This window comes from Thunnus thynnus, chromosome 15, assembly GCF_963924715.1.
Source record: "Thunnus thynnus chromosome 15, fThuThy2.1, whole genome shotgun sequence".
Lineage (NCBI taxonomy): Eukaryota > Metazoa > Chordata > Actinopteri > Scombriformes > Scombridae > Thunnus > Thunnus thynnus.
The window spans coordinates 13,629,986-13,654,368 of NC_089531.1; the positions used below are offsets into that span (position 1 = coordinate 13,629,986).

At 39.2% G+C, this 24,383-nt stretch overlaps 1 protein-coding gene across 1 annotated transcript; it reads right to left on the reverse strand.

Moving 5' to 3' along the window:
• Window positions 1-394: 394 nt before the first annotated feature.
• On the reverse strand, window positions 395-23,215 carry LOC137198796 (brevican core protein-like). The gene is made up of 14 exons (XM_067612751.1): window positions 22,874-23,215; window positions 14,963-15,036; window positions 14,418-14,792; window positions 13,456-13,630; window positions 12,663-12,790; window positions 12,236-12,529; window positions 11,180-12,052; window positions 8,460-10,364; window positions 4,697-4,804; window positions 3,248-3,406; window positions 3,055-3,137; window positions 1,998-2,142; window positions 1,628-1,810; window positions 395-1,214 (listed from the first exon to the last, which is right to left on the reverse strand). The coding sequence occupies exons 1-14, from the start codon at window positions 22,891-22,893 to the stop codon at window positions 1,093-1,095; spliced, it is 4,644 nt and encodes a 1,547-aa protein (XP_067468852.1). The 5' UTR covers window positions 22,894-23,215; the 3' UTR covers window positions 395-1,092.
• Window positions 23,216-24,383: the final 1,168 nt, after the last annotated feature.

Here is a 24,383-nt window from a genome sequence, read left to right on the forward strand (position 1 = left end):
GGAGAGGGTGCCCCCCACTGAGTTAATCTGGCGATGCTTAGAAACTATTAAATATGTCTTAGTTTCACATCAAATAAGGATGCAGCCTTGGAGGTGCAAACAAGAAAAAACAAGCCTCCCAGGAAGGGATTTCTTCCAGAGGGTAGGGCCCAGTCCAGGGTCCAGTTCACTCAACCCATGAATTTTATTATATTTAATAGAAAATAAAGTTTCATCACATTATATTGGAACGTCTCCTTTTTCTGTCACTGTTCTTTGTTGTGTAGCCCCCTGGTTTGACATAATTTCACGACCATCAGTAGAAAACTCTTCTAGAGCGTCTCCTCAGTGGTCAGTTTGTAATGTCGGTGTAAATAGATGTTTTCCATCATGAAATGAAGGCTACACACAGCACTGAGGGTAAAATAAGACAACAATTTATTCTTTGCTCTGTTCTACAAAACTTTATTACAACATAAAGCTGACGAACAAAACTGTGTCTGCTGGAAATTTAAAGGTTTCTCTCAGAAAAATGCGGACAGCAATCACAGGTGTGAAAACTAATATATGTACAGCATTTGTTTCTTTTAAGTTTGTGACTTTGTGCTTTGGAGTTGTTTGGATTCTTTTTTTTTTAAAAAAAGCAGGAACTTGTCCCTACTCCTACACCACACTGAAAACAAAATTATCTGTTGGATTCTTTACAAAGGTCTTAAAGACTTTAGCACCATTTTGTAAAAGGTTCTTGATTCAACAAAAACCACAAACAAAAAGCTGATATGAAAGAACAATTCTTACTGTATATTTGGAGCTGGCATGGTAATTTAGACATTGACTGTATGTCTTTCTCTCCGGTCATTGTATGAATGTATTAAAATCTCTTTGACAAAATACAGTAGGAAATATTCTGAATGACATTTAGAAATAGGAATGTCTTTCTGTGCGCTGAGAGGAAGCTTCAGTTTGTGTCTTAATGCTTTTGTGGTTCATTTTGTTTGTTGTTTCTTGTTGAGCGTTCATTGGTAAAAAGCATTCGATTTTTTTTTTTTTCACCTTCTGATAGTTAAAACAGCAGAGTTTTAGAAAGGTAAACAAGAAAAGCCTTGGAGAGTTTTAAAACTTGATGTCCCAGTACTGTGGTGACTCTTTAGTGACTTCAAGTTCATCTTCGGACGCGGCAGAGTTGTTGTTGGTCGGTGACGTCACATCGGGGTGCTGAGTGGGGGCTCCAGACTCTGAAAGGAAATAAGTTACATTAACCTTTAGTGGGTTTTTTTGTTCCTGTGTCATGCTTCAGTTTTATAAATAACACCTTGTTTGTCTTTTGTCTTTTATTTTACAATATATGCCTCTAGTCCAGGTACCATGTTGGATTGAATTTGTGTCTTTTGTTTTAATTCTACTTTTGTTTTGTGAATATTTGAACAAGTGTGTTGTTACTAAAATCATGGAAGTCCAATTATAAATCACAGTTTAAATTACTAAAAGGATTAATTGACTTCTGGGCATTAATTTACTCTGTGTGTGCTCCATAAATGACATAGAAAAGAAGATTAGTTACACTTGAAAGTACAGTTAAAGAATTTCATGAAGGTTTTTATGAAATATAATTTTTTTTTGTCAGGGTAAAAATAATCTCTCATCATACCAGGAATGCAAAGGATCTGGGGCCTCTCCCAACTGCCTCCAGGCAGACACTTGATCAGAGGGTTTAGTTTCTGGTGGAAACCTTGGGCGCAGTGATAACGCACAACTGCATTGGTCTCGTATCTCTGTCGACTCTTTCCAAATATGAAGGCATTTCGAACCTTGGGCGGTGGACCACAGGAGGCTGTTGGAAGAGTTAAAACACCTCAGAGCTTAGATGTCTTCACAACTTTGCATCATAAGCATCAACTGCACAGATGTATATATGTATATATGTATATATACCAAAAACAACCACACGGGAGTGTTGAAACCATTAATAAGACACTCTAATGATGACTTCAGTGTTAAGTCTCATTCCTAATACTCACATGTGCCTTTCTTGCAGGTGTAGGACAGGTGATAGTTGCAGGGCACGTCACTCCAGCGCCCGTCATCATGCCACACCATCACCACACAGTCTTCTCCAGACAGGAAGTAGCTGTCTGGCTGCCCTCGGTACCAGTTCTCATACAACTGTATGCGTGTAGAGAATAGACAGATTGACTTTGTTTAGAATTATTTGCATGAAAGGAAATAATATGAAAATGTAGAGCGTCTCCATGTCAACATATGTTGTTAACTTCCCTATTTTTTATGAGGTTATATATTAAACACAAGTATTTAACACTTTGATGTCCTTTTTTGATAAACTGTTCAATTTGATGTTAGTTCAGCTATGTTTTTGATCAATGTGACATGAAATCATTAAAATGCCATCAAATCAAGCCTGTAAAAATGACAAAATCATGGTATCAAAGTGACTATATGAAATAAAGTTAAAAAAAAGACAAACCACATAAACAATTACATTGAAAAACAGAGTAATCCTAATATATAAAGTATGAAATTTCAAGTAGAACATACCAAATCTGTATTAAAGCAGTTTACTGTTGCACTTCTATAACATTGGGGGACTAATAATTTGCAAACACAAAAAAGAGGAAATTGATTTAGCCAAAGGTAAGATATTCTGACTTTGGCTTCAAAAATGCTGGATTGTATATGATGCGTAAAGCAAATGCTCTGTCTGGAAAATACAAAAGTCTTTCAAACTTTCTGACATGTCTTTCAAAAAATGAAAAATCTGCAGTCTCCATGTGTAAGTCGACTTAAACCCTAAACACATCATCAAGGTTATTTTCTCAGACTTACTAAAGCTTCTCCTGAGACACAAAAGACATAATTCACATGTTTTCACAGGAGGTGTAGTACTCGTAATTTTTGACTCGTAAACTTATCTTGATGTGTAAAATCTCTTTTTTCCGTAATATAACTTATATATAAAGACATTCTCTTTTTTCCTGTGTTGTTTCTCTCCAATGCAATGTATTGTGCAGTGTTTGGAGGTCACAGACCAACAAAACTACACAGTAACACTCCTCTCACCAGCGGGTTGCCATCAGACCAGCGGAAATCATCCTCGATGGTTTTATCATTCAGACCAGTCCACTGGTATTCTTTATAGTTACCTGGTGAGGACAGTAAGACAATAGTATTCAGTCGTCAAGGAAGAATGAATAAATAAATCACTCATTTAAACTCACAGTCTGAAGCCATACAGTCTATGAACTGAACCTACTGTTGATGTAACCTTGCTCCTCAGGGGTCATGATGGATACCAGGTGAGCTCCCTGCATGCGACAGTGCTGCTCTGCGACCTCCCAGCTCAGACGCTGGCTGAAGTGTCGGTAGCAGAAGCCATGAAACTTGTCCCAGCCTGGTTCACATCGCTCCAGGTCTGAAAACATCACAGAGGAGGAGACACCACATTAAAGAGTCTTCAGATGTTTCAAAAGAATTTCATGCTGACAGAATTGTGTGCAATCCCTGTATTTACTGGGAATTGTTGATTTCTGTGAGTTTATGCAGTGCATATTGGATTACCATTGTGGAAGAAGTACTCAGATCATATATTTAAGTAAAAGTACCAATACAGGAATGTAAAAATACTCCATTACAAGTCTTGCATTTAAAATCCTACTTAAGTAAAAGTACAGAATTATTATCAGCTAGATTTACTTGAAGTATTAAAAGTAAAAGTACTTTTAGTAAAAGTAAAAGTCCTGTGACTGATATACTAAATAGATTTAATAAAGTACGTTACTGAATACTGATGCATCAAAGTGTAAGTAGTATTTTACTGTTGTAGTTGCTGGAGGTGGAGCTAGTTTCAACTACTTTATATACAGTTAGCTAGTTTAGTCCAGGGATTCCCAACCTAGGGGTCGGGGCCCTCCAAAGGGTCACCAGATAAATCTGAGGGGTCATGACATGATTAAAGGGAGAAGAAATAAGAAAAAACAAAGTTCGGATACATTTTTTTAAAAAAGTTTTTTGACTTTTCTCTAATCTTTGATTTTTTTGTGAGATACTGGATCATTTGAACATTTATTGAAATGAAATCATGTGAGAAAAAACTGGTGACAACTCATAAACATCTGAAACATGACTGATTTTATATGAGGGGTCACAAGACAAAAAGGTTTAATCTTTAACTATATGTTGTATTTTATAATCTGATCATATGTGTTTTATGTAAAACACATATGTTTATGACATCATGTTTCAGATGTCATAAACATCTGAAACATGACTGATTTTATATGAGGGGTCACAAGACAAAAAGGTTTAATCTTTAACTATATGTTGTATTTTATAATCTGATCATATGTGTTTTATGTAAAACTTTGATCTGAAATGAAACTAGTAACTAAAGCTGTCAAATAAATGTAGTGGAGTAAAAAGTATCATATTTCCCTCTGAGATGTAGCGGAGTGGAAGTATAAAGTAGCATAAAATGGAAATACTCGAGTAGAGTACCTAAACTTCAGTACAGTACTATAATCCCACCAGCTCATAACAAACATTTTGTGTGTCTACAGTAATTTAAATGATCAATATTAGCAGGATGTTTCAGGATATCTACAGTAAAACGTCTTGGCTTAATGAAATAATAATCTTTCATAAAACAGCCACCAGCTTCCCAACGTGTTTAACAGATTTGTGCTTTCAGCAGCTGAGAGCTCACCCATCTGACAGAATTCTCCTCCATACGTTGGCAAACAGAGGCATTTAATCTGCCCGCCTGCGTCAGTACAGGTGCCTCCATTGAGACAGGGGTCGTTCACACAGGCATCTGAAACACAACAGAGGACCAGTTCAGATTATTCTGCTGCTCCAACTGCATGATCGTAAACATCACAGTCTGTTCATCTTATTATTTATAGCACACTGAACATGAAACATTGGCATGAATGCAGAGTCTAAATGTGAGGGAGAAAAAAGTGGATTTGATAGATCAAATGATGTGAAAAATACTGATTAAAAGTTTGAGATACCAGTTATTGCCACATGGTAATTTAAATATATGAATATAGTTAAATACACACATTTAGAGACGTAGATTAATGTGTATACAGATTATAATTGTGGCATATTGTAGCACACATCTGCAGATAAAATTACATGTTGGAGCGTCACAATCTAAATGAGCCACCAGATGGCAGCAGGGGACAAACATAAGAGGGAGTTACATGAGGACAAACTCCTCAGGTCCCGTTCAATCCTCTTGCTGGTGCATCGCACAGGTTCTGGGGTCGATCCCGGACCTTGTTTCTGTTCTTCTTCTCTTCTGGTCTAATTTATTGATGTCCATTTGTCATTAATTGGCAGCTTTTCATGTGACACAATGTGTTTGGAGCTACACTGTGTTCACTGCAGGATATTATACCAAAATGTATTTGTTTTTTTATTTAACATGAAAACATTGTGCTTGGAAAAACTCAACAATGTTCCTTTACAAATGCAGTGAGATACTGTAGCTGGTGTGTCCACCAATGTTTGTCATGATATCTAATGATAAAAGATATCAAGAAGGACACACTAATGTATGCTGACAAAGACCCCTGGTGTTGGGTATTTTCTGTCAAAAATCCAGTGGTGACAGGATGTTATATATATCATATACAGTAATTTCTGATAATTTCTGACACAATTTGGACACTAAATTGAAGAAAAACAAAGATTATTTCAAGGAGTTGATGGTTGCTGCCATGAATTTAGTTTTTTTTGTCAATCAGATGATGAAGTGAAATCTTTTTAATAGGGCCATTATGAATTTCTTAAAGGAGTCATTTTGGGTTCAGTTTCTATCAATTGTCAGTAAGTCAAAGCTCTTAGTGTACATGTGTACACTTTTAAACTAGAGTGAAGTTTTCGTGTTGACCTCTTTGTAAAATTGGCTCCTGCTACTGTGAATTTTTGTTGTCAAATCTGTCTGGATGATTATACTGTGCAAGAGGTAATCTAGTTGTTTAAAAAGGAAAATGGATTTAATGTTCTAAATTTGTAAAAGAGAGAAAAATGAGGGCAAGTGTGTCCAAACTGAAATAAAACATTTTACAAGGGAATTTGGTTTATTTGTTTCCTGTGACACCCTATAAACAAGAACTCTGTGGTGTCTGTTATTATGCTGCACACTCACATACTGCTCATTACAGAAATGTAGGTCATTGTATATGTGTATGGAGGGTAATAACTGTTTTACACAAGTCTAATGAGAATCATATGAGACTCAAACTAAACCATCATTTGGTTTTTACTGAAAAATAAGCAACTGGGGTATGAAAAAACAATTAAAGTGCTTTCAAGTCTTCAGTATAAAAAGTTAAACCTTATGTTGGCCTTCCTAAAGTAATAAAAGAAAATCACAGTGACAGGAACCTTGGTTATTTTTTGTGAGATGGTTACATGATCTGGTGTTTGTATAGATATACTCCAGCAGTCCAGGACAATAAATTTCTTATAGGTGATAATGTAAAGTTAGTTATTTGTATTAGTACATGACCGGTGGTCTGTCCCTGGTGTTTTTCTGCCTTCTGCTTAATGTAAGCTAGTAAGTCTTCAATCTTTCATCACCATGAATATTAACATGCTGATGGTAAAAAACTGTTTTTATGGTTATCTATAACAAGAGAAAACTGTGAAATGAAAACACTTGTTGTATATCAGCTGCTATGTCCTGTAATTCCCTTTTAATTCCCTTTTTTAAATTCTTGCCCAATCTGTCCCAAGAATAGTGATATTCAAGTGATCCATGATATTTGACATTATATTCTGTATATTTTGTTTCTAAACTTAAAAAAAACCTTCAATCTTTGAATATGTTTAACCCTAAATCGGTGTTAATATGCTTGGTGAAGCTGTTGCACAGGGAGTGCCAATTATCACCACAAATATGGCTCACTGGAATGAGAAAAGCTGTTAAAACAGAATTGTCACTAAAGAAGAAAAAAAATTTTGTGAAGCATTACACTTCAGCTGATCTGAAAGTCTCTGTAAAGATGGATGGATCCATATTTAATGTAATCCTGTCTTGTTCATCCACAGCAATGCATAATCTCACTGTGTTGAAAGAGAGTTTTGAGTGACAACAACTTCTTTAATGATACTCATATTTATGCCAAAATTCTACGGAAGCCCACTTCTGCCAGGAAAACAAAAAAATAGATGGAAAGTTATGCATAATAAAAGTACAAATACTCATTGTAAAGTCAAAATGATAAGATACTAAGTCAAAATCGTGAGATAGTAAGTCTATTTCATAATTTTGATTTAGTCAAACAAAATATTGACTCACTGTGGGGTTTTTTTTCATCATTTCTAACTATTCATGTGTTTTTTTCTTTTATTGGCAGAAATGAGCTTCCATACAATGCAATGCTGAGAGAAAAAATGTTAAACTAAATGATTTGAGACTGAAGAACAACAAAATAAATTTATCAACTGATGGTGAGACGAGAAACAAACATTGATTAGTTGATTTTATCATTCTGACACCTAAAAACACAATACAAATCTTGAAAGATCATGATTTAACAATGGACCATGACTTGAATATGAAACAGTTGATGACCCCTAGAGAACATTTCAAAAACCATTCACAACTAATTAACAATAACAATAACAATATTTGTGCTTATAAACATATTAATACTCTGTGCTTTCAGTACTACTGTACACCGTCTAAAATAGCGATAGAGGTCTTAAAACTTGAGGACAGTTTTAACACTGGATGACCTGACAGTTATTGATTAAATATCAGCTATAAAAAGTGATTGCAATTGCATTGGTCAGTGCTGTTACATTCAACGTAATTGCTGTTACAATCCAGAGAAAGATCAAAGTCCCTTATCAAGTTACTTCCAGATTACTGCAAAGGATACTGTGAGTTTTGACAGTTAGCCAGAAGAAAATGATTGCGTGAAGATATTTGCATATGGTGCAAATGATGAACTGTCTAAAAATAAACTCCACTGATCGACATCGTGAAAAGGTTTACCAATGCTTTAACCATCACTCTTGCAGACAATCATTGAAGAAGAAGCACTGAAACACTCATTCATAACACACACAACTATATTACAGTACTTCACAGAAGTCAATCTTTGGATGAGGAAAACGTCATGCATAACAAGACTGGGCTGCTGACAAATGTCAAATGGAAGCTGTCCCAGGTGTGAGTATCTTGGAGGGGAGGTGGGATCACAAGGAGAGAAGGGAGGAGTGTTTTAAGGTGAAGAGGGGGGAGTCAGAAGTGTGAGTGGGCTTGCTGAGACAACGAGTGAAACAAACGTAGAGGTGTGGGAAGTCATTTGAAAAGGGGGGAGATGTTTTACAGAAAATGGAGCAAGGCAGCTTGGGGCAGAGGAAAGACCAGGGATTTTAGTGCATCATTGCGTCGCGTAGCAAGAAGAGGGCGGTTAGGCTGATGAGAGTGGCTTTAACATTACCTGAAGCTTTCCCTGTACCGCCTACAGCTGCCCTCTCATTGGGCAAGATAAGCAGGGTGGGCAGCTGGGTGAGACTAAACTCAACATCCACCAGACCTTGATCCACTGGTGGTATGAGGGCTGTCACCTTCTGGGGCTCAGCCGTCTGTTGGAAAACTTTGGGTGTAGAGGTGGTCGGGCTCCAGGTGCGTCTGGACCAGTGTGTGGTGGTGGTGGTCTTTGTGGTGGTAGCAGTGGGCTTTGTACTGGAGGGGGAATCTGGAGCTGCTGATGTTTTTCTGCTGTACTCAAGATCATTCTGAGACTCTTGGGGTGCAGATGTGGTGGTCTGCAGAGCCCACTTAGATGTTTGTGAATCGAGAGGGAAGACGGTAAGTTCCTCCTCAGAGGTTGGGCTAACTGTAACTTTGTCTTCAAGGGTTGTTGCAACTGTAACATGCTCTTCTTCAAAGATTAGGGTAGCTGTAAAATTATCTTCATGAGCAGGGACAACTTTAAGTTCTTCTTCAAAGATTGGGGCAATTTTAGTTTCCTCTTCAGGAGTTGGGGTAGCAGTAAATTCCTCTTCAAGGGTTGGGACAACCTTAACTTCTTCTTGAAGAGTTGGGGTAGCTGTAAAATCCTCTTCAAGAGTTAGGACAACTTTAACTTCTTCTTGAAGAGTTGGGGTAGATGTAAGATCCTCTTCGGAGGTTGAGGTAACTTTAGCTTCTTCTTCGAGGGTTGGGTTAGCTGTGAAATCGTCTTCAAGAGTTGGGACAACTTTAACTTCTTCCTCAAAGATTGGGGCAATTTCAGCTTCCTCTTCAGGAGTTGGGGCAGCTGTAAGGTCCTCTTCAACAGTTGGGACAACTTTAACTTTCTCTTCAATAGTTGGGGTAGCTGTAAAATCCTCCTCAAGAGTTGGGGTAACTGTAAGATCCTCTTCAAGAGTTGGGACAACTTTAACTTCTTCTTCAAGAGTTGGGGTAGCTGTAAAACCCTCTTCAAGAGTTAGGACAACTTTAACGTCTTCTTCAAGAGTTGGGGTAGCTGTAAAATCCTCCTCAAGAGTTGGGACAACTTTAACTTCTTCTTCAAGAGTTGGGGTAGCTGTAAATTCCTCCTCAGAGGTTGGGACTGATTTAGCTTCTTCTTCAAGAGTTGGGGTAGCTGTAAATTCCTCCTCAGATGTTGGGACTGATTTAGCTTCTTCTTCAAGAGTTGGGGTAGCTGTAAATTCCTCCTCAGATGTTGGCACTGATTTAGCTTCTTCTTCAAGAGTTGGAGAAGCTGTAAATTCCTCCTCAGAGGTTGGGGCTGATTTAGCTTCCTCTTCAAAGGTTGGGATGACTTTACCTCCCTCTTCAAGGGTTTGACTAACTGTAACGTTCTCTTCAAGGATTGAGGCAACTTTATCATCCTCTCCAATGGTTACAGCAACTATTTCAGGTTCATATCCACTTGCCTCTTCATAAGTTGCAGTTGCAGTATCCAAATGTACTCTGTAATCTGATGTCTGATAATGTGCTGTGGTGGAATTAACAGGGGCTAGAGAGGTGTTTGACTCCTTTGGAGATGCAGTGGTAGCTGAACTTACTCCAGAAATTAGCTTGTCTTCAGACTTTGTTGGATGCAGCTGCTTTTCATTACTTTCCATGGTGACAGTGTCTTCAATTTCTAAGCTTGTGCTACCCTCTTGTCTAGAAATGGAGGATTCCCACAAGTGCGCTGCTGTGGAGAGGATATCCATGCCTGGTTTGTCAGAAGGGCGCGACCCAGATGAGAGGGTTGGTTCAGGGACTGCTGTCTGAGGCTCAGCAGGAGTGCTGCTGGCTGAAGCAAGTGACTGTTGCGTGGCAGGGCTGGAAGTGGAGGAATTTGATGTAGGGATGAAAGTGACTGCTTCCGTGTCAAGGTCATTTTCTGGAAAAGAGCATAAAACATTTTTTGAGCTTCAATCACCTATACAAAAATGTATGTTTTTGGACATGACAGAGCCATAGGTCTCGAGATGGCCATGTCAGTCTGTCACTTGGTCAGTTAGTCTACTACTTTGGTCCAGACTAAAATATCTCAACTGGATGGATTTCAATTAAATTAGGTACAGATGTTCATGGTGAGTCAGAGGTTCAGTCCTAATAAATGTGGTGATCCCTTGACTTTTCCAATGGTGCCATCATCAGCTCAAAATTCTGGTTAGTCTAATACTTTGGTTCATGACTAAGGGCGTTTTCAAACCTATAGTTTGTTTTTTCTGGTCCAAATCAGTGGATGAGGTGGTAAACTTGGTGAATTTTCCCACTGGTTCCTTTTTTTCACACAGAGGTAAGTCAAAGTGAACCAAAATGCATCACTACAAGCCACGTGAAAGCGTTCACTGAGCTTAAACGGATCAAGGTCAGATCACTTTCCCACCACAAACAAACTGCTTCAGAGTTCATTTGGGACCAGACCAAGAACACCTCCACTAAAGGGTCTCAGTATGGTGGTTTTGGTCCATGCCCAAGTACCTGCGTTCAGACCTGCCCAAACAGATTGCACCAAGGGGGAAAACAAACCACAGTCCAATTCAAAAAGACTAAAAAGCACAGGTCTGAAAACGCCCTAAATACTTAAAGAAACTAATGGCATTCCCTCAGCTGTACTATCTGTTTATTGCTTATTGTTGGCAAATGTTAACATGCGAACACACTAAACTAAGATGGTGAACATGCCGCCAGCATGGCTTGAATTCATACCTTGTGAATTATCTCCAGACCCATCCAGAGGGATCCACAGTGAGGTGCGCTCTTTGGTGGGGGAATTAGTAGTTTGGGTTGATTGTGTAACAAGCTCTCTGTCCTCTCTTGGCAACTGAGTTGAGAAAGACACCTGCACAGGATCATCTACTACTGTTTCATTCAGCTTCGACTGAAGCATGGAGTCAACGGTCATAGAGGTTGCTTCCAGGATATTCTCCTCTTGAGTATGGTTGCTGTCCATCTCAGTGTAATTGGCATGAGTGGTGTTAAAATCCAAGTTGGTCTCTTGCATTTGCTGTGGCTTCTCAGTTGGCTGTGTACTCTCTACAGGGTTTGTGACTGGTACTGTCTGGTTATGTGTGTGAGTGTCATTTGGCAATTCGGGGAACCCTGTGGTGCTTTCAGGGTCAGAGTGGTGAAAGGTGAAGTTCAAGTTATGTTGGGAATCTGTTTCGTTGTAAAAAGTGATTAGCAATGATGTGTTATGTGGGGAATTGTAGGTTTCTGTGCTATTGATGATGGTGGTTATCAGCGCAGTAGGATCTTGGGAGCTGTCGCTCATTTCTGTAGAAGGTGACGTTTCGTCAAAAGACTGGAGGGGGTCCAATGTAGATGTGGAGTTTAAGGGAGACTCTGTTGTGTCTGACATAAATGTTGGGTGTGTTTCAACCAGGTTTTCCTCAGTGGAGGGCATGGAGAAAAATGGGAACGATTTGAGCACACTCTTAGCCTCTCGCTCCACTTGCTCTGTGTTTTGGCTTAGTTTCAGTTCTTGATCTGCTTCCACAAGAATAACAACATCTTGTCCAATGTCCTCAGGCTCTGTGGCAATGTAGTCCACAGGAGAGTCAGTGGCCGTTTTCTTATTATCTGCAGAGGACAGATTATAAATGTTGTTGAAAATGTTTTTTGTCATGAATTGATTATTGTTCAAGTTGGGGTATTCTGGTTGAATTTTTTTGACAAAATATTTTGCAAACAGTATCAATAAATTTCAATTTGCATGCATCACATGAATCATGTCTAACATATTTTGAGGGATAAAACACAGACCTCTGAAACAATAAACATCATGAAGGCTGGATGGCTCTGGGAAACCCGTTTGGTTGCGGAAGCGGTAGACGGTTTTGACACCTGCCTGAGGCCCTCCACATCGGTCTCGAGGGGTTATGATGGGAAATCGCACACTGCCATCAGACAGCCAGCCAGGGCTGCAGCGGTCCAGACCTTCACTCCATGCCATGTACAGCTGTGCTGTCGTAGCCAGCTGTGCCCCGGCAGCTCTGCAATATGACTGAGCTTCATCAAATGACAACTTCTGTGGGATGGGGTCGTGGAACACCTCCCCTACAAACACAAAATACTATATTTAAAAATTTTGATTTATCCAGTATCTGTACTCAGTAAAAGTGTTTTTTAAAAACAGGATAATTTATTTTCTTGAATAAATTGTATACAGTATATGGATTGTAATTCATACCATCAGTTTCTTCCACATAACAGTACACATCAAATAGATCAACTGGATCCATTGTCCCATAGTTTCTCACTCCTGGTTGGCCATCCATGTCTCCATAGCAACCTTCACGGGGAACTTGGATTGGGTACCTGTAGAAGCAGTGCAATAATGGAAACAATCAGCATTTCTCACATTAAATTGAGCTCTTAAAAGCCCTGAAAACCTGTTTTCTCAATCAGCTTCTTACTATGAGTGATGGGTTCCAATATTAACACAAGATTTTCTGCCAAAGTTGGAACAGTTTTAGTAATTTCACAAAGAGATTTCTGTCTTTGCTGTTTTTTCTTGCTGGTTTGAGTTGGACGGGGCTCAGTTGGAAAATCGTGATGTCACATATGTCTGTGCACCAATCAGAGTTGAGCAATATTTGAATCAGAATCTGATGACAGCTGGTGGGCTGTTTGGTCACTGTCAATCAAATCTGATCAAAGTGCACCCACACAGTCCAGATGAGAGCAGTGTTGAACTCTTAATAAATAGTACCTAAAAAAAATTTTTCTACCCAAACTTGAACTTTAAGTGTTGCTCATTTAGTCATGAATATTTACTGTAAGAGTTTCAGCCAAGTTTAAACCTTGTCTGACTGACAAGTAAATTATTGCAAACTTATGTTGAGTGGACATGTATTGTTCAAACTCAATGAAGTGTAATGGAAATTCTTTAGTTTACAAACATACCAGATATGTCAGGCTAAATTTTGGAATACTGTTTGTGTATTTCACTCAGTGTGAGCGTCATAGGAGTGTTGAGATACCTGACAGACTGGTCTGCCAGCCAGCCTGCATCACACTGCTCGTAGCCGTCATAATAAGCTAACAGCAGTTGGTCAGGTGTTGCAATTTCTGCCCCGATGGACTCACAAGCCTTCTTGGCCTGATGGAAGGAAAACGCGTACCGGCCCAAATCATCCCTGTAGTGAAACACAACACCTAAACACAAACATGCACACACATACTGTAAGCACACATTTGGATTCAGAGTATGCAAAAACACTCCTGGAACAAACAGCTTAACCTACTAACAGAAAAAGCTGAGGTAGTCACACAACAGGAACTGCATTTACTGTATAAAACCATAAAATCATGCAAGCAAAAACATTATTTCATCATATATATTTTGTTTTGTTCTGTATATGAAACAGCCCATTATGTTGCAGGTAAATATTCAGAGAATCATCATACAGTTGATCAAGATGGCCACAGCCTACTATGTAGCATTATTTGGATAGCACAATGACAGCAACATCCTATTTAATATTTTTGATCAATCCTTACAGAGAACAGATGAGAAAGGACTCAATAACTAGAACAAATCATAGAAATTGAGCTCTATATTGACATAATTTCAGATTTGAGTCAGAGGAGGGAGAAAACATGTAAAGTTTACCATCAGGACAATAATTATCCTACTAGATTTTTGCCTCTGACCCTTAATATCACTTTTCAGCACTCACTAGTTCAAGCTCAGTGAACTAAGTGAACTTATCTCATTTACATCAAAAATAACCAGAGTATGAAGCTATAGCAATTTCTGGAAGATGATTGTTGAAAAATGATTAATGTGTGGAATTAATGTGTGTCCATCAATATATTAAAATTAATTATTTAATTAAAGATTAAAATAAGCAATAATGTCTTTGCTAAACTGTAAACTTTATCACATCTATCTACATCTTTCCAAAACATCAATGATGATCCACGTCTTTCATTTTCTTACCTTTGACTTTGAGTTGGATGAGGTCACTAGCGTCCTCCAGGCCCTGCTGTACCTCACAGCGATAATGACCGGAGTCACTGGAGCGCAAATCTCCCAACCACAGTGACAGGTCTTCAGGGGAGGAATGGTAGTTGAGCAAATCGGCACGGGCTCGGTACGTCTCGTTGACCTTCACCCTTTGACCCCGCGCCACTAAGATCAGCGTCTCCACCCCTCCGGACACCACAGTCCACTTGACCCGCGGTTCAGCAGGGGAGGAGGAGGTGGTTGGTGTGGAGGACAGAGACACCGTGCAGGGGATGGAGACAGCGCTGCCCAGTGGGAGAGAAACTGGACCTGTGTATGGGATCTTCACCTTGAGAGACTGGACATCATCTGAAGAAAAAAATGAAGAACGACTCTTTAAATTTACAGAAAATAGTTAGTGAATCATGATATTTTTAATTCATATTGGTTTCTCTGATACCGAGTATTGTATGCCATATTACAATAACAATCATGTACATTGAAAATATTGAAAATAATAGATGTAATGAGAGACTTACCATATGCAGATGGAGCTTGGGCAGGAAAGGCCAGAGTGAGATGACAGACTGCGCAGAGAAGTATTTGGACATGTCTGTAAAGAGAAAGAAGCGCACACAGTATAAATCAATATAAGATCAAATATGACACAGATGTAGATCAATAAAACATTTTATAAAGTAAACTCAGGGAGGAAAGGACATAAAAATGATACAGACAGATTACTTCCCCTTTCCAGTTTCCAGTTTCCAATTTCACACATGTTTAACCTTGTTAAGCGATTTCTGATACTGAAAATGATGTTGTTGGTTCAGCTACTCAGGGGACAAGCTCCATTGATCTCACCAAACTGATTTATTTCAAAGGTCATAACCTGCACACCTTCATATATGTCTGTTACCTCTACCACAGCGTCCACCTAATGGGGTTTTAGTCTTGGACATGTACTGATATGCAGCTGGGTAACAAGCTTGACAATCTCAAGGTTAACTCTACTGGGCTGATTTTTAGCCATTTATTGTTTGTATTTGGTTGCAACTAATTTAAAGAGCTGATTTAATATATACTTTATATTGTATATAGTACTGCTCAATATGATGGCTAATCTATTTCCACTAAAGATACAGTAGATACATGTCTACAGTCACACTAGCAGCTAGTCACTGTTATCCCCACTGAGGCTGATGGGAATGTCATTAGTTTTGCAGGTATTTGGTCATAAAGTATTAGACAAATTACATTTTTTGTCCTGATGATGGCACTAGATGGAAAGTTAAGGGATCACCAAAGTAGTATAATTCATCCTGAGGGGAACATGAATGTGTGTACTGAATGTCCTGACAATCCATCCAGTAGTTGTTGAGACATTTCCCTAAAATCAAATGTGAACCTCATGGTGGCACTAAAGGAAAAGTCAAGGAAAAGCCACGACCATTTGGATTCCTCCTCTGGGGACTATGAATGTCTGGAAAAAATTTCAAGTAGAAAGATCTTCTTCCAGCGATATGCAGCTGAATCAGGTGCTTCTCAGATCAGGGACAGCAAACTTCAATGAGAACTTCTGCAAATCAATTAGTATGTTCCAGTTTTTCCTCTCTGAAGTTTCATGGCAGTCCATCTTGTTTCTGAAAGATATTAAAGTCTGGACCAAAGTAGAGGTCTGTCCCTAAAGCTACGTTGCTCGCGTGGGTTTAAGACCAGAATAAAATAATATGATTATGCCTGTAATGTGCATAATGGGAAAAAATAGAAAGCAGAAAAGTAGAAAGTAGTATTAAAAACACCTGTCAGTATTATAATGCCACAATATTTAACAGCACCGTAAACTACAGCGTCCAAAATGCCCATAAACTCGAATCGATGGCTCTCTAAACCAGAAATAGTATAACAGTCTTAAAGGTAGGATTTATTGCAGAGTTGCTGTATCAGGCTGCTTTAGTTTTTGCAAGGTTTACATAATAAAAAGGCAAGTAAGTGTACTGTGTATATCATAGATCTATAAATCACAATAACCTGCTAATTTTGTCAGAAACGTTCTTTCTTTCACAGACATCATAACATCAGAGCAGAATCTCTTTGTAAAAGAGGCCCATAAGATACTGAAAACCTTCTCTCAAAGCTAAACGACAGTTAAAATAAAATTAAAAAAAAGCAACTTCTCTGGTTTTCAAAGGGAAGCAGCTCCTGACCACAAGCCATTCATCACCTCCGGGAGCTAATGACACAGCTTCTCAGTCCAGCGGCATTCTGCCAGCTCTCCGTCACCAGCCTGGCCCTGTTATTAACCCAGCAGGCATGGCAGGACGCTCACAGTGACCTCACACAACCTCCTGAGGCAGTCATGATGAAGCTGGAAATGTTAATTCATCATTAAAGAGTGGTGCTGCGACTCCTAATTAATTTTCAGGGCTGATAGACTCATAAGTACCTTCAAATTGAGAGATTTGAATCAATTTTAATGTTTATATTGAAGTGTTTTGTGGAAAATAGTCATGCCAGGGACAGCACAAAAGACAGAACACAAAATGGTCAATTAGCTCGTGGTTAGCACTGTTGATGTTTGTTTGATTTTGATTAAAGGCTGCAGGCCCAATTTATTTTTAAGTGTAGAGAAGTTCCAGGCGCCATTATCTCTACACCAAATTATAATTGAACCATGGTCAAAATATCAAGATCACCAATTATGGTGTGAGTTTTACTGGAAATGATGTTACCAGAGGAGGAATAATCAAAGAAACCATAACAACACCATAGCAACAATGGTAGAAAATTATGAATATGAATTAAAGAGGATGAAACCCTGGAAAATAGGCTCCACAACAAGAGTTATGAAGAGTACGTAAGATGATGTTTTATGTTTTTTAGGTAGATTTTTAATTCTGGGATCAAAGCCTCGGTTTGCTCTGTATTATACTTGATGCACAGTAAACATATTCACATTAAACTCTGCCAGTTTAAAGTGTGTTTTTTGAGTCTGACTATATCTGAGTTTTAAAAATGTTGTGGTAGACCTGAAGATTTATTGGCCCATCTGAAGATTTTCCAGGTAATTAAATAAATCGTTTTCTTTCTTAGGTCAACATAATTTTTAGTACTTATAGTACTAAACTCTATGCAACTTGACAAATCAATGTTGTTTATGGATTTCAAAAATGATAAAATATATGGTGTACATTACTGCGGTTATCCAACCATCCAACCTAACATCATCAACATTAGTTTTGCTGGTATTTGGTCATTAAAGTACTGGACAAATAAAAATCTGGACCTGATGGCACTAGATGGAAAGTTAAATTGGTAACCAAAGTGATCACAATTCACCTTAAATGAATGTAACAAAATGCTGGTGATGTCAGGGGAAATGTCAGAGGATCACCACCATCTGGGGATAATGCATCTGTATAAAATTTCATAGCAATCCAACCGATTCATGGTGAGATATTCAAGATCAAAGTAGTTGGCTGACTAGCTGACAGGCTGACATAACCATCCCTAGAGCCACACTGCTGATGTAGCAAAAAAAAAGGGATTTTTAAGACTTGGAGTATGAAAATGAAAGAGCAGCTGAATTGCGAATGGGCTCATGTTTTTTCAGTGAAGACTTCTGAGCTCGCTTTGCTTCAAACGAGGCCAGAGAAACTCTTAACAAAGAAATCACAGATCACTTGACTGTTGCTCATGCCACCAACACAACAAGACTCGTGAAATAAAAGCTCCTAAATCAAACTCTTGATGGACAAAATGTTGAAAAAAGCTTCTGGAAGGATCACAGAGCAAAGAGAAGGTACTGTGTGCGAATGTGTATGCAAACCTCAATCATTTATGTCAGTGTCTTACTCAGTTTTGATCTCTTATTACGTGGCAAGGTGTAAAGAATCTCCACACTTTGTTATAGGAGCGTTCGTCTTAAATGTAAAAGTTGAACCATCGAATACAGGTCAGAACGACTGGAGTGAGCCACAAGTTTAACAAGCGTTGGTAAACGTTCTGTATATAAAATGCATCGTTGGTAAGAGTCGACACAAACACAACTCACCAATTTGTGTCAAATCAAATGGCCTTCTTTGATGGCAGAATAACTGTTGTCTGTTTCCTCGCCAGCTGGGTGGACTCCACAGGCTGGTCTCACTATTAGTATTCTTGACAAGAAAACGGCTCACAAAAAACGAGCAGTGGGCCAGGAGGACAGCTGCGCACTGTGCTTTCACTTCATACCGACCGCTTTACAAAGGGCTTGGGGGAAAATTAAAGGACGGGGCACTGGCACACTTGCTTACTTTTTCTCTTTCCTTTCTCTCGCTCTTTTTAAGGATTGAAAAGGAAGTTTTAAACCACTAAGAATCGTCCTAGAGCAGGCTTTGTGCTGAAGGAACTGCTACATCAAGACACTGCCCACAAAATGATATAACTCTTGTGAGAGTAAACATCAGTTTGCGTTCACCCTGAAGCTCTATGATTGATGACAGAGGAGAAAATCCTGGTTGCTGCTGGTTATTTTGTGCCTTCTTTGGATCACATTTTTTCATGGAGGTCTTCGGCCTTGCCACCAGACTGCGCCTGCATTTCTGCTCCTTTTGATGAGAGTAAGACTGAAGCTGCAATCAGTGCTGCAAACTGCATTTACAGGTCTACAAAGTGCACACGATGCATTATCCACAAGCAGAGCTAATCCAGTCTCGTCCTTGTGCAAGTGAGTGAAAGCAGACTGACATGTTGGTCATCCGTGGAGTAGAGGCATGAAAAAGCTTGCTGACTCTATCTTGTGGGTGGCCTTGCTCTGCACCAAGGTCAATTCAGGCAGACCTTGTCTCACCCGAACAACCCGGAGAATGACTCCTGATCTCAATTTAGCCAGGTGAAACATGCCATGACACCGGTTTGACTGATGTAATCTCTGCAGAGTGCTGAGCTGGAACTGGCTTCAGCACTAATGAGTTCATGATAAAATGGAGATCTGCAGTACATCCTAAAACGCACACTATTTGAGGTAGAAATCCACTCTAGTCTAAGTTTCTATCCACCGTATATGAGTGTCACTGCTTTATTCCTCTCCTTTCATCTCCAGTTTTGTAACACATCAGGTCTCTTAACCATCCACCAAATATTTAGTTGATGTTTGCTACTCTAAAATAAGGAAATCCATTACAATCTGAGAGCTCAAACTGGTGCCTCAACAGTTAAGACAGCATCTGGAGTCATTCACATGTAATAGCTGTTTAATCAAGTGCAGCAACTAACTTTTTGAGGTGAAGCATATCTTCATCAGAGTAAGTAGAGGAAATGGCAGCAAAGACATTTCCATCCAGCTCTGGGCATTTTTAAAGATGCAGCATCTCAAATTTTGGATAATATTTGCAACCTTAGAACCAGTATCAGTGTAAAACTTTTTCTCTTTTTTTTTTTTTTTTTACATTTCTGACCTAAATAGGTATTGATTTTTATTATACTGTCATTTCTCAAATAACTTTAGCATTTATATCCTGATTTTTATTTATGCTTTGATGACAAAACTGATCTCTATATGGACAACAGTATTAATCTACTTTATATTTAACAACCAGAGGTTAAGGATTCACCTTGCACAGATTAAAAGTGCATATAGATGACAGAATGATAGGATCCCTCAAGGATCAGTTCTTGCTCCTACCCTGCTTGACCTCTATATAAATTAATCACCAAATACCAGATCCCACAAATGCATCTATGCTGATGACACCTGTCTGATAACTTCAGCACCAGGCTTTGAATCCCTGGAGGAAATATTCACTTAACACCTCTCTGAGTCAGACTAATACTGCAAAATATGAGACCTAACACAAGAAAAAGTCACACATACATCTGAGCCACTTTTAGACTTTACCAAGGCTAAAGTTAAGATAGCAGCATGGCTTCTGGAAAGCAGATTAAGTTCCCTACAGGGACTCTTCATTCAAAACCACTCCTCTGGCTCCCTGAACCATCAAACGTGACACCTCCGCACATCCGATGAGTTAAACTCAAAGGATTCCTCCCCACAATCCCAGGCTCTGCAGACATCTCCAATAAACCAGCTGGCATGTCCTCCCAACAAGATGGCCAACATAAAAGCCACCCACCAGATGACTCACCATCCTGTGCGCCTGGGAAGAGGAATGGTAGTCAAAGGATTTTCCAAACAAATACCTGATCCCAGACCTGACTCAGCACATCTGTGGAGCCAGACTTCACTGTCTGAGCAAAGAAACCCTTCAAGCAACAGATCAAGAAACAGATGCTTGGTTTGAGTTTGACCAAATAAATATATCGATGAGTTGTTATATAAAGTCAAGGCCTGCCAGCAGAATTTATTCCAACACATTAATTAACTTAACATGTTCTGCTCCAAAATCAGAAACAGAAACAAAATGATCAATTTTTGAAGTCTGTACTAACAGATTTTTTTTGGCCACTTGGGGGCAGCAGAAACAAATTGTGAACATAACACCGACATATCACCACCTTTTAGGTTGACATGGAAAACTTCTTAGCAAACAGTTGCTTATTTTCACACCCAGCAGTTGATGAGCAACATTATCATTCATTTGGAGTCGAGTGTCTGTCCACCTGGTGAAGGTAAGTCAATCAATATTCGCTCTTTAGCTCAGTTTTTGGTCTTTATCAACTCCTGAAGGATATCTCTCTCTCTTTAGCTGCTAAATGCTCCACTATGTTCACCAGCTAGTCGCTAACTGTGTCTGTTTGCCATGTGTAGCTGAGCAGGTAGAGTACAGTAGGTTTTGAGAGTGAACCAAAACAGGACAACTGTAGCCGGACAGCTAAACTATGACCTGAAACTCATTATAAAGCTCTGTAAAGTTGAGGGGAGCTTCAGAGTTGCTGATAATTCTCTGTTGGTTCATCCATACGAGCCACGCCTCTGACATAACACATTGTCATTTGACACATTGTTATTATAAAAATATAGATTAGGATGCTTTAAGTTGTTAAAAAACTTTAAAAACTTCAGAAAACAAAGAAAATTATGGACCATTTTAGAAGGAATAACTTCTATGAATAAAAACTTTGGCATTTCCTTCTTGGACACAACACAAAATTCAATTCATACTTCCAACTATTTACTTGCAATTGATCTCATTAAGCAACAGCAAGAAGTATTTCTACATACACACTGAGTGGTTTCACATATTTATTTTGTTGCTCTATCTGATATTCACAAGCCTGATAATCAGAATGAATCACCATCTTGTTTTATCCATTTCTAGTACAAGTTAGTGCATCAGCTGAGATTTTTTTCTGAGTGTCCACACCCCAACACGTGGTACGCCATCACATCCCATCAATAAAATATCTTCAGACTTACAGAATATCTATAAAACAGTGTGAAATCTGCTCTTCAGACATTCAGCATTGAGGTCAAGGCTAAAACTTGGTGCCAGCTCTGTAGGGATCAAATAATCGAGACACTTTACTGGCATCTGCTTTTTTAACCTAATGGTTGAGTATTAGTACAGATGTTACAGATGTTGAATTTTGGCCACAGACCGGTCATGAAGAGCAGCTCTGATTATCACAAATGATCAAGGGCTATATTTGGGAAATGTTTGAACAGAAATTACCACAGAATCATAACCAGGACTCTCAGTTTCACTTGTTCCATTGGCTAATATTAGACCAGAGAGTCGACAGCGGACCATCAACTACAAAACAGCATATTTCATTATTCAGCTGCCCTCTCTCTCTCTCTCTCTCTCTCTCTCTCTCTCTCTCTCTCTCTCTCTCTCTCTCTCTCTCTCTCTCTCTCTATCTCTTTAGCTGCCCATTAATGGGGTCCACCTGAGCCCTAAGGTGTACCAGAAAGTGAACAGAGGAAGTAAAGTGTGCACTCAAGACAAGAAGCTGCTTTCCTGTGTCTCCTGCAGGGCACAGGAGCAACATTTTACATCTTAAATTCAGCAGCATACATACTTTAATCCCAGAACAATAGCATTTAAAAGACATAAAAAAAACTTTTCCAAGGTTCTGGATGCCATAACAGCTGCTTTCAAGAAATGTAGAGGAAAGTAAGACTCACACCTGGGCTTCATAATCATTTCACATTAATGGGGACTGATGGGGAGGAGGAGGAGGAAGTGGTACAAACCCTTAAGAGACAAACCAACTATGCTCTGCTAAAACACTGTGGGGGGTTTAATGTTGTGCGAGGAAGAAAAAAGAAAAAAAAAAAACACAGGTAAGAAAAAAGTTATACTTAACTAACTGCGTCAATTGCACCAAAAGACGTTTTCTGGGGGGAAAATAACTACTGGCCACAATTTCAGGACCTCCGCCGGGGACAGCAACTATGTTAAAGAGGCTTTTTTTCTTACACCATCATTTTAAATTTTTATATCTAAACCAACTTTGAAGCGGCCAAGAGCGCATCTGTCACCGACACAACAGCCTCTAAAACCTACCGGATTCTTCTCAGCAGCATTTCAGCTGATGAAGGATGTATTGACTTCTTGGCTGTAAAAAGTATTCTCCGTCAGCTTGCTGCAGTGCGACTGTCCTGTCGGGATGGAAAGAGGCTCTTGGATGCTCTTGCGCAGGTATTGGAGCTGAGGCTTGGTGTCCGTCCGACCGACTCCGAGGCTCCGGGAGAAAGGAGGGAGTTGAGAGAAAGTGAAGCCAAATATGAAATCGTGAACTGCCCACTTTTTCACCCAACAATCGGGATGGAGATGGCGCATGCCTGTCAGGGGGGATAGGGAGGGATGACATCTAAAATAACCGATGTCATAGGCTATAATGGGAAGTCTGCATTCAGGAAATGTCCTATATGTGTTTTTTTCCCCTGCAGGGAAACGACAAATGCAATGAGCGTCATTTGGATACACAGGGAAGAGTTGAGTCAGCAGCAATACTGATGCTGCTGCAGGTAGCTACTGATATTGCAGCACAGTCACCTGCACTGGAGAAGAAGGATGTTGAGGGAGCTGCCTCTCAAAACAGAGACACATCCTCTTATTTTGCTGCTTTCTCAGTTTAGTGGATCTTTTTAATTCACCTCGAGCAAGTTTGCGTGCATCATAATGAGCAGTTTCCAACATCCTGCAGAGGAACAGTCTCTGTGTGACAGACCACAGAAATGTCCTCCCACTTTAACTCAGAAATCAATCTGCAGGCCGTGTTTGACACCAACATTGAATTTAAGACTCGAGCATGTCACAAATTACAGTAGGAGGCATTTAATTGCTGCTAATCCAGAAAAAACACTGAAAAACATTCACTCAAAGAAAGATGGTTAAAGTAATGTGTAAATTCAAGAACGTTCGGCACAAATATATTTTAAAAATATAGGAAAAATATTTAATATATGTTTAATGACACAAAATACTACACCTATTGTCTTTAAGGGTCATCAAATGCAAATGTTTTTTTTTTAAATTTCTGTAAAGAGCAATAAAACATATATTTGTGGTCCTGTCCATGGCTAGATTAAGCCTTTTGGGGCCCCGGGGCCACTTACTTTTGCTCTGTGCATTATTTCTCCTGTCATCTTCAAGAAAACCAATCAAATAAAAATGTTTTTAGTGATATGCACCATGTAAAAGTAGATTTGACAGAGGGCTCCTCAACAAGCTACAGACCCTTAAAGGTTTCCCTGTGGAGTTTCTGACCTCTAGCAGCACCTTGGAGAAGTTTTTCATGAGTGGGTCGTAACAACATTCATGCAGGTGACGTGACACACAGTCCTACCAATCGTTGCACAGTATTCCACTGATCTACAGGTGGCTGTAATGTGCTGAGAAACACAGTAATGCACCAACAAAGACAGAGAGGAAGAAGACTGCAAGCAGGTAAACAATGCAGGATTTAAAATACTTTAAAAAAAATAGTTTTGTAAATGTTTTATGAGGAAAGGAAATGGATTCAACGTATTTGTAGATCACAAGGATGCACACGATGAGTTTTGCTGAGTAA

What these genes read in the sequence shown, in the direction of transcription:
- LOC137198796 (XM_067612751.1), bottom strand. Translation starts at nt 22,893, where the DNA reads ATGCTGCTGAGAAGAATCCG. An exon ending in ATGCTGCTGAGAAGAATCCG is followed by an intron (nt 15,037 to 22,873) that starts GTAGGTTTTAGA and finishes TTCTCTTTACAG; the next exon opens with ACATGTCCAAATACTTCTCT. An exon ending in CTGGCAGACCAGTCTGTCAG is followed by an intron (nt 12,791 to 13,455) that starts GTATCTCAACAC and finishes CTGCTTCTACAG; the next exon opens with GTACCCAATCCAAGTTCCCC.